We start from the raw sequence: 10,803 nt of genomic DNA on the forward strand, positions 1-10,803 counted from the left end.
GGCTCTGCACTCCTAGTGCAGAGAGTGAATGCACCAGAACGTGGTGCACCAAGACATGTCACTAAGGCTCTCCTCCTCTGAATGGGAAGACTTGTGTTTCCTTGAGTCAGAGGAGAAAATGCATTAGCTGCAGTTCCTGTTGTGTTTGGACACATTTAGACATAAGGAAAAGCTATTTCCCTGTGAGGTGAGGGAGCCCTGGCCCAGGCTGCCCAGGGAGGGTGTGGAGGCTCCTTTTCAGGTTTCCAAACCCACCGGGACACGTTCCTGTGCCCCCTGAGCGAGGGGAACTTGCTTTGGCAGAGGGTTGGGCTGGATGCTCTCTAAAGGTCCCTTCCAACCCCCACCATTCTGTGATTCTGTGATTTTACAGCTGGCACAAATGTGACTTAGGAGTTGTACATAGAACCACTTCAGCTGGAAATGAAATTTAAGCTCACAGTGTCCAAGTGCTCCCCCAGCACTGCCCAGCCCAGCACTACCCCATGGCCCTCAACACCTCAGCCCCACGGCTCTGGGATCCCTCCAGGGCTGGGCACTGCCCCAGCTCCCTGGGCAGCCTGGCACAGGGGCTGACACCCCTCTCAGGGAAACAGTTCTGCCTCAGCTCCAATCTCAGTCTCCCCTGATGCAACTCGAGGCCGTTTCCTCTTGTCCTGAAACATGTTACTTGGGAGCAGAGACCAACCCCCACCTCACTACAACCTCCTATCAGGTGGCTGTAGAAGGGAGCACCTATCACTGTAACAGCATCCTTTAGATCCCAAGGGCATCATCAACAGGCTGGTGCAAAAAGCAGTTTGCTTCTTGTCTTTGGCATTAGGTTTGACTGACACTGACAGTCTTCTGTGTCCATTATTTTAAGAAGGACGGAATTAATCCATAGTATGGAAGGTGGAAGCAGGTCTCTGGTGTTTATTAGTTGTTAGTCCAGTGTCTGTATACATTTCAGTACACATTTTGTCTTGAGAACAAATTTCCTCCATTTTTCACAGCGTTCAGGGAATTGTGTGTGGGACCAGAAACCCACCTTTGGAGAGAGGGCAGGAGAGCTGTGAGGCATCAAGCACTGTGCCTGCTGCACAAAGAGAAAGCTACTGAAATCCTGTTTTTCCTATAGGACTCCTTCGTTATGTGAAACTCCCCAAAAGAACTTAACCCAGGAACTGCTCACTCTACAGACATGTGATATGACATGATATGACATATATGATATGATGTGATACAACATGATGTAGTATCAGCAGTTGTTGATTATGTTACACCCAGCTACATAATACAGTGATACTGCATTACACCTAGGCCACCAGTAGACCTTTGACATCTGCACTGATCCCAAGGGGCTTTCCAACAGGAGATGGTTTAACCAGTTTTGAAAACAACTGTGAGATTTCCACATGGCGGAGAGAGAACTATTTCTCTTGTGGATGAGTCAGATGACCACTGGTGGTTTTCCCTTCTTCAGCTACTCCAAGACAGCTGCATGACACCTTTTGACACAGTCTATGAAAACAACTTCAAGTCTGCTGGGCTTGCAGAGTAACTAACTGCCATGCTGCAAAACCCTCTGGTATTTTCATCTCAGAAACTGGACAACTGGCATCAGTCTGCCTCACACATTTCGGCAGGTTACCAAATAGCTTCAAATAGTAAAGAAACTCAGAGTGTATCAACCTAAATTTGAACTGTGGCTCTACAGAAGAAAAGAACCTTTCCCTTGCACAGTTGTGCTCTTGAATTCCTTAGCTGCAATAAGGAAAAATGAGACACATCCTTTGCCGAGGTTTGTACCATTGAATACAACCATCCACGTTTAGGGCTGCACAGTAAGGTCACCGTAACTCAGCAGTGCATTATAGACCAGGATCAGGGCGTTGTGGGGGTTTGTTCTAATTACAAGTTCATAACAATGCTTTCAACTCTCTTCCACAATGTAACTTAAGTCTTTGGTTTCTCAGTCTTTTTTAACGAGCGGAATGGCAGCGACCATCACACATGGGAAAAGAAGCCAAAATAGCACCTAATATCTCCCTGTGAAGAGACTTTCTTTGATTGTGTTTGACAATGGATTATGTATGTGTCAAATCTTCACCTTTACAGAGGACCAGCAACTTCAAAAAACAACTTCAGGGGCACGTCTGACATTTTCTCCCTAGCTTAGGTTTTACATCTTTTGCCCAAGAGAAGGAAAAATCATTCTGATCAGTACCCAAGCTCACTTCTTCAGTGTATAACTGTGCTGGAGAAATGGGGCTGGGCAAACGACAGCACAGAGGTTTGGGACCGAGGTTTGTGAGAGCAGGCTCACTAACTGACAAGACAGATGGAGTCCTGGGACTGAATGTCATGAACCCTCAGGGAAATTAGGAAAGATCAGCCTCCTTCCTGCAGCACATCCCCATCCCAGGAGAACGTTCCCTCTGTTGTATCTGGCTGATGTTCTCTTTTGGGGTAAGTTCAGCAGAGGTCACTGCACCAAGAGCTGCAGCAGTCAGCACAAAAGTGACAGGGACTCGTTCCACAAAAGCAGCAGCAGAAGGAGGAAAAAAGCAAGAGGCAAAGCATTTAAAAATATATCAGGCCCTGTGTTGATACTTCAAATTAAGGATATATTTTATGCAAATCTCTTTTATGACTGTTTATTAGTGTTATTTCATTCCCTAATTTTGTGTGGGTGGATAATTACTTTCATCTTCTAGGAGAGAATCACAAGCAGATTTATGGAAATGGACAAACACTTCTCTGCTATTGTAGTGCATGAATGGGCAACCTATGCACAAGTAACAACCGGCTATAAGCACTCCTTAATTTCACGTGCCAGCCAAGGTAAAGAGCAGTTAATTATGTATACTTCTATAGGAGGACACAAACCCACTTGTTTTTGAATCCAATACTGAACACCTTGCTCCGATGCTGCTGGGCTTTTTCCCTAACTCAAGTGCTGCTGGAGAAAACAGCTTTGCTGTGTATATAATGTGAATTTTCTTCCTTCAGGAACCAGCTCCCGTGGAAAGTTCATACAGAATAAATGTTCCTGGGTTATACTTACTGTACATTTATATGTACAACTAAATTGAATTATTAAATTAAGTTGTGTATTACATTAACCTGCATTGAAGGGAAGTGATCTGCCCAGATTACACTGGAGTAATGAAAAGTAATGCTATTGTCTTTGGTTATTTCAAATACAGAGCAGTTACTGTCATTTCCTCAAACTCTTCCAGGTACATGGATATCTTAAAGCCAATTTTTCCCAGGGGAAGAAAGTAAGAAAGGAAATGGCACACTTCAGAACTTTCAAACCAAAACGTATGGGTCACATTATCCTGTTTATCTCTCAGACCCATCCATCACAGCAAGCCAAACACAGCCCAGCCGCAAAGTCTGAGGCAGCCTCTCCTGCTCGCACTGCTTCCTTCCCTTCCCAACTGCAAGGGTCTTGCAGGAGTGAACACTGCCTGACTTCTTTCTGCCAGTAACGTTCAAGAGATGTAAACCACGAGCATTCCAAGTCCTACATGAAATACATCATAAACTAACCAGGCCATGAAATCTGCATGAAACCAGACCATGCCTTTGCCACACTCAGACTCTGTAGCCATTGTCTCCCCTTGGCACAACCAAGCAACTTACAAGCAACAAGGAATGATGCTGCTCTGCCTCAGCTCCTCTTCCCATCCACAGCTACATTTTGTACCACTTTATTTCCACAAGGAAGACTGGAGTACAAGGCCTTTCGAATCTAAGAGAGCACAGGGCACAAACCGACTGTGATGGAGAGTAAACACTGCTTTACGCCAGCTGATGTCTTCTGAAATGGCACAGCAGAATTCAGCACGTAGGAATGCAGCGCATCTAAACTCACAGAACGAGACAAGGGAAAGCCAGAAAGGAAACTTCTGCTTTTCCACAAGACCTCTATGGCAGGTTTGCTCTGGGCTGAAATTTTAGCTTCTCAGGCCAGACTTTTTTTTGACCTTCCTGAACTTTTTTGGCCTAAACACAATGGCAGGGTTCTTTTCTAACTGACCAGATGTCTGTAGCTAACTTGTGCTACTTTTGCTTATCTTTGTAGGGCAGCACAACAGTTTAGTGACTACAGCACAACGGAGTATGCAGAAATACAGGCCTATGGAAACACAGCAGAAGCCTTGAGCAGGAGATGGTGTAGGGAAGCACAGGCATGGGATTACAAAAGAGATGACACAGGCTTGGTACTGAAGACAACACGCAGTGCTACAGGGTTCACTCACAGTCCATGACATGGGGGCAAAACTGTGTTCAGGTGTAACACTGAGAACAAAGTATCTAACATACATATAAGGAATCATATACAGTAAATTTGGGTGCAACATAGAGCTGTAGATCAATAGAGAGATGCATGTTAGCAAACTCATAAAAAGGTCTTCAAGTCTTTACCTTAGGGTAAAGAAGGAGAAACCATTAACATGAACATCTCCCAACACGCTGCCAACACAGGTAACACCACTAGCAGAAGGAAGCCACCAACCTAAAGACTCAGAGAAGCGGGGGAAGGGCAAGCATAACATCAAGGAAAGAGGGTAAAAAATGACCAAGTGTATAACAACGTTACATGCTTTATTATTATTGAAACATTTTCTGCACAGAAACCCTCTTTTTCTTCAGTAATAATGGATCTAACCTCTTAATGACTCTTTAATTGGCTGCTGAAGATTTCAATTACACCGAATAAAGTAAATTACTAGCTTTATATAAGACGCATTTCCTCTTTGCCCATAAACAAGCTTTTGAGCATAACAAGACTAAGATATGTTAAGGTCTGTTTGACAAGTCAGTCAGAACGTATCACTCACAAATTCAGAGTGCATTTCCACGGGAAGTCACTCCCAGACGAAAAGCACAGAAGAGAGAAGCAGAGGTAGGGCCATGGATAAAGTCTGTCCTTTTGGCATGTTTATCCACTGGACTAGTTAACAGGCACCTGGCCCACCCCAACTGAGGTTACTGCAATACCAACGGCAACACAGGAGCCACAGGTGTCCGTACAAACCTCACACAATAAACCACTGCAAAGAACTGCTACCAGAAGAACTGAGCTCTTGTGAAACATTGAGTATGATGGCATTCATTGGAGGGATGCTGCGCTCTCCCCAGGCTCCTGAGGAGGAGAACAACGCCCAAACCCATCAGATAAATGACTTATTTCCCGTTTCTCCAAGTCCGTATGATCCCTGCCAGTCTCCCAAAGGCTTGCTGTTTCTCAAGCAGGCAGGACCATCAGCATGCTGCTATTGTTTGGACACCCACAAAGAGTAGCAGTGTCAGCAGTGTGCAGGCTCGGGAGCCAAGAGCACATCAGTCTCTGTGTGGAAAAAGACACCGAGCTCTCCATTCCACAGAAAATCCTGTACTTCAGCCCCTGGATAAAAGGGCTGTGGTCAATACCTGGCAGTCCTCATGCCACAGATGAAGATGCAAATCAGTTTGTCCAGTCTTTGGAGAGAGATGAAAAGCATGAATTTAAACAGCTTATTAGTGCATAGATATGTTTGCAATACTGGAGATATTCTTGGTGCTAATGTTTGAAAAGCACCACAGAGGATGAGCCAGTACAGTCCCTCAGCAGTACTTGATATGCATGAAGGAGAAAACCTGATCTTTGCACCGAATAATAACGACACTGGAGTTGAGCTGTCTTTGATTTGCAACCCTTTTTATTAGGCTGCTAGACTCTGCCTTCTGTGAGAGAGACAAAGGTGTGGAGATTAACAGTTCTGTCAGTGATGTGTTCATTAATTACATTTTAAACACTAGCAGAAATAAGATTAACTTTGGCATGATGATGAAGATTCCTTCTGATATCCCAGACTACTACCACAATATCCTGCAAAGAGCCCAGATAAAAGACAATTGTAAGTATGAAACCAATTACTGTCAACGACTGTTGCCAGTTTCCTCCACATCATCCCTCTCACAGCCCACCCATTCACCACTAGAGCTTTGCTCCCCGCTGAACCAGTAAAAAGTGCTGATCATACAGGTAAAGAAATGCATGAAACGAGTTTTAAATACAGCCAGAAAGGGACCACAGCAAATATTTCACCACACTGCTGAGAACTGAGGGCTTTTCACTAATTCGTGACAATCTATGTCACTCCTGTCAGAACTTTGGTTTGCACAGAAGGTTTGCTCCTTCACAAAGACTTCAGAGCTGTGTGAGGGCACTGTGGTGGTGTACCATTTGCTTTTGCATCTTCTGGAAATAAGCACACATTTAAAAAAAAAAACAAACACAAAGGGACAAAAATAGTGAGGAGAGACATCAAGTTACTGAGTCCTCAAACTGTGCACATGCCACCACTGAAGGGATTTCTGTGAGCAGCCTTTGCCTTCCTCACCCCATCTGGCCTTAATGTTGCTAACACCCACTCACTGCATCACAACAAAAACCAGACTAAGCTCCTTGGGGCTGGGTTCTGTATTTCTGTCACTGCTCTGAGGCACCTGACATTCATCTGCAAGCTGCAGGGGAACATAAACAAACAAATACACAAAGACGAGAGTCCAAGCTGTTGAAACTTCACCTGCAGGGTCGTCCCATCAGCCTGTGGATACTCTGTCACATTAGGTGGCCTCAGCTTTTTTGTCCCATGGCTCCAAGGGAAGTGAGAGAGTCTCGGTGTAACGTGACCAATACGCTACTGCTCATACACACTATTTACATCCTTATCTGTGTGTCAAACAAGACATGCAGAACCAGCTGGGAAGTCAGGATGCCTTTCACCAGGAATCCCATGGGGTCAAGGTTGCCCGTCGGTACTTTGCAGGTTTTTAATATTCCATTTCTACATCTATATTTATCCATTACTACTATCTATTATTTCTCTTGAGAAATAAGCACGGCAGATTAGCAACCTGGAATCTTTCACTTGATGAAAAAACAGCTACCAAGTGAAAAAGATGGAGCTCAGGTTCTGCCACATTAACTCTCCCAGCTCTCTGCCTCCCTGCCCTTGCGTTCCTCCTCTTGCTTTTACACTTACTTGTGTCCCAACCATGACACAACACGACGCGACGTGTCATCTAACGGTGGAGAGTGACAGAAGAAATGAGCCTGTGATCTCCACAGACCACCCACAGACAACACTGTGCTGTCAGAAAACTACCTCTTGTGAATTGAATGTGCTTTACCGTGTAGACCTCATAACAAACTTCTCCCACAGTGAGCTGATCTATTGATTTTAATATGCTGAAGTGTCTGTACATCCATATGAATGCAAGTTTTAAGCGCGCCATGGGACCCACTCGGGGTCTGATGCAGCACTCTTGAACAAGTCAGCGAGGCTTTTGGCATTCAGAGATTTGCCTAGTGATTCCTCAGACAGCGTGGAAGAGAAGATGTGTACCCAAAAGCCCACTTCAGGGCAAACCCCTGAGCTGGGCTGTGCCTGTTTTTTAACGGGTTAAACTTGAAACAACACGAAGTGCTGGTTTTGCTGCAGCTTCACCTGCCAGTTCAATGGAAGTTACCAGATCTGCACTTTAGCTTGGGCTAAACAACAAGAAAATTGGTTCCCTGCCTGAACTCCCCCAAAAGCAAAGGCTTCTGCAACACAACACTGGCCTCAGTGGTTGATGCAGCTGCTTCTGCATTTTTCGATACAGCAGATTTCCACCTAAAGACTGAAATTCACCCGTTTGCTTGTGGCTAGGGGCCGGGAGGACAGTCACTCACACTTGCAGCTCTGCATGGAGCAGTCCTGCCTCCCTGTCAGGCCAGCTGCGTGCTGTGTCTGCAAGCACTGGGATGGCCACGGTCAAATCTAGCAGCATCCATTCCAGCCTTCACAAAACAGGCTGAGCTACTTCTCGGGCTACTCTCAGGCCAGGCAAATACAATTCAGATGCTGCAACCTCTACGTTGCTTTGAATTTCCCACTGTTGTGAAGCCGTTCTTTGGAAAACAAACCCAACTTGTGTGTAAGTGAGGAGCCCCCTCCACACCCAGACACAGTCTTCACATGGAAAGACTTTTTTGCTTCCAAGTATGTACCAAATCAAATGTGCTTTCTCTGACACCAAATTCACAGGTGATTTACTTTGCTTGACTCGGAGCTGGCTCCTGCCTCCTGTTATTAGCAAAGCACACTGCTCTGGGGACTGCACACAGATCACCCGTTACTTGGGCGGGGGCGAGAGAGGGTGATGAGGAAGAACCGTACGTGTGTTCCATTAGCTGCCAGCCAGGGATTTCTGTGTGATTTTAAGGCAGCTTCTGGCCAGTTGAACACCAAAGCTAACCTGGCGTGAAGGAAGAGGGCTGGCAGATTCCCTGCCTTCAGAATGCTTCCCGGCCGAGCCCTTGGTTAGATAACGTAGTGAGCAGACGTTACTGTCGGCTCCTTGATGCTGCTCCTCTAAGGACAGCAGGTGCCACGCTGAGCTGCAGTTTGGCATCAGGGGAAATATGCCTCTGTGCCAGGGCAGCTGGGGCTCCTGCAGGGACTCCTCTGTACCCTGGTAAAACGAGCTGCCCTCAGCCCCACTCCAATCCCTCTGTTTTTAGCATCCTTTTGGATGTTTTTTAAGGCGAGCTCCTGCATTTCATCAGCTCTGCCTCTCACGGAAACTCTAAATCACGCATTTAAAAATAGACCATCAGATTATCTGGGTAAATCATGAAGCTCAGCTTATCTCTTTCTTCCCCTTCAAAATATACAACGTATTCCGTCCCCTCGCCCGGCAGTGCGGAGCCACGAGCAATCCTGCTTGTCTCGGTCACCCCACTCCTGCGATTGCCCCCGTCCATCTCCACAGATGCCACGCTGGGGGGTGTGTGGCTGTGGGAGCAAGGAAGGAGGAAGAAGGAACCCACAGTTCTGGGCACAAAGGTGTGCAGTTGTGCTTGTGGCAGTGTTTATGGCCGTGCCAAACACTCACGTCCTGGCATCGCCACGCAGCCTCACGCTGCCGTGGGGAACAACGCACCAGCATTCAGCACAAGGCACGTACCCAGTACTTCAGTTAGGCTTCAGACTGTTGTTTCACACCAACCCAGACCCCAGAGCTCGTATACTTTCCGTGAGGGCACACACAAGCGATGCAACACGAGGGAGGACACCCATTTTTGGGGGGGGTTGTTTTCTCTTTCCCGGTGGTTCAGAGGCACCACGTAACGGAGCCTTAAGCGGCAAACCCTGACTCGCAGCCCCGGCGGCTCCCATCCGAGCATCTCCTCGTCCTCCTCCCCCTGCCAGTGCGGCCCATCAGGCCCCGGGAGCCGGAGAAAGCCCTGCAGGGCTATAAATAGCTACTCGGCGTGGGGAGGGGGGAGAGTGCAGCAGCACGTTTCCAAAGATGCTTGCTGCAGAGGGAGGTTTCGCTGGATTAATTCAGAGGGGAGAGCGAATCGTTAGGAAGTTCACTGACACGGCAGGTGATGTCTGCGGAGAGGGGGCAGCCGCAGAAACTGAAGGGAGAACGGGAAAACAGCGAGGCGGGTTTCCCCCTGAAGCATCCCACCTCTTCCAGAGCCCCCCAGCCCCACCACTCCCCCCCGGGACGGGCCGTAGGCGTGCGCAGCTGAGAGGCGGCGAGGGGACGAAGCAACTCGAGGCGTTATGAGCGATACCCCACGCCAAGTTTGCACGGCTGTTATTTACCGGCGCCGGGGCTGCACAGCCCGTGCGTGCGGCGCTCCCGAACCGGCCCCTGCGCCCGCTCCCCGCCTCTCCTTCCAGAGGTCCCGGGTCCCCTGTCCTCCCCGCCACAACCCCCCCCGACCTCTCGGAAACTTTCGGGAACTCAGACACCGCGTGAGGCCGGTGGGCAGCCCGCCCCGTCCCCGCCGGGATGCACCGGGCGCTCCTCCCGGCCCCAGCCCCGCGCGGGTGTGCGACGCTGCTGCTGCAGCCCCCGGCACGGCCCTCGCTCACCGTCCTCCAGAGCCGCTGCCGCTTGGCACTGACGGAGGTGGCGGTGACGATGAGGTGGGAGACGGACACGACGAGCCCGAAGACGATGGCCAGCAGGGTCCGGACGGGCAGCAGCGAGTAGGAGACGAAGGTGACCAGCATGAGCTGCCACATGCCCTGCTCGGGGGCGCTGGGGGGTTCCATGCCGTAGGCGCCGAGGGAGAAGGGGCAGCAGAGGAAGGAGAAGGTGAAGCTGAAGAGCAAGGTGAGCTTGACGATCTGCTGCAGCTGGGTCACCTGCAGGTACTTGACATTGGTGACGATGAAGAGGGAGAGGAAGATGATGCAGTGCACCGGGTGCGAGCCTTTGGAGATGGTCAGGCTGGGGCCGGAGAGCAGCTCCACCAGCGCCAGGCTGGCGGTGAGCACGATGAGCACGGCCAGCGCCTTCAGCGTGGACGTCTGCTCCAGCTTCAGGTTGTAGCTCTGGAAGAGAGCCTCCAGCTCCTTGCAGTCAAACTCGTCCTCGCAGGCGATGGCATCCAGCAGCAGCAAGGGAGGGGGGTCCCCCAGCCCGGCTCCCGCCGCCGCGGCAGCCGGCGGGGAGCAGCAGCAGTGGCAGCACTTCTTCCTCTTGGTCTTGACTTTCTGAAACGGTATTTCCTCCATGTCAGTGCCATTCATAAACCCCGGGGCAGAAATGCTCCTCCTGGCGTCCCCCAGCCGCTCAGTCCGCCGCGCCGCTCATCCGAAGCGCGGGGGGCTGCGCAGGAGCCGCGGCCGCCCGCCGCCGCCGCCGCAGCTCCGCGCACCCGCCGCACCCCCTGCGCTGCCGCCCGGGAGCCGCGGATGGCGGCGATGGCCGGGACGGCGGGAGCAGAGCCGAACCGAGCCGAGCCCCACGCCT

General features: G+C 49.6%; 1 protein-coding gene across 3 annotated transcripts in view; it reads right to left on the reverse strand.

Moving 5' to 3' along the window:
- The window catches only part of ADCY1 (adenylate cyclase 1), a 119,422-nt gene extending 108,842 nt beyond the window's left edge, over nucleotides 1-10,580 (reverse strand). For 2 of the 3 annotated variants that reach the window (XM_061996649.1, XM_061996648.1), the window contains exon 1: nucleotides 9,918-10,174. In XM_061996649.1, coding sequence (XP_061852633.1) covers nucleotides 9,918-10,100 — 183 coding nt within the window. In that variant the 5' untranslated portion in view covers nucleotides 10,101-10,174. Of the gene's footprint in view, nucleotides 1-9,917 lie in introns of all 3 variants that reach the window. The other variant, XM_061996650.1, reaches the window with a different exon arrangement.
- Between the last annotated feature and the right edge of the window lie 223 nt (nucleotides 10,581-10,803).

Source organism: Colius striatus, chromosome 5, assembly GCF_028858725.1.
Source record: "Colius striatus isolate bColStr4 chromosome 5, bColStr4.1.hap1, whole genome shotgun sequence".
In the NCBI taxonomy this organism is placed as follows: Eukaryota; Metazoa; Chordata; class Aves; order Coliiformes; family Coliidae; genus Colius; species Colius striatus.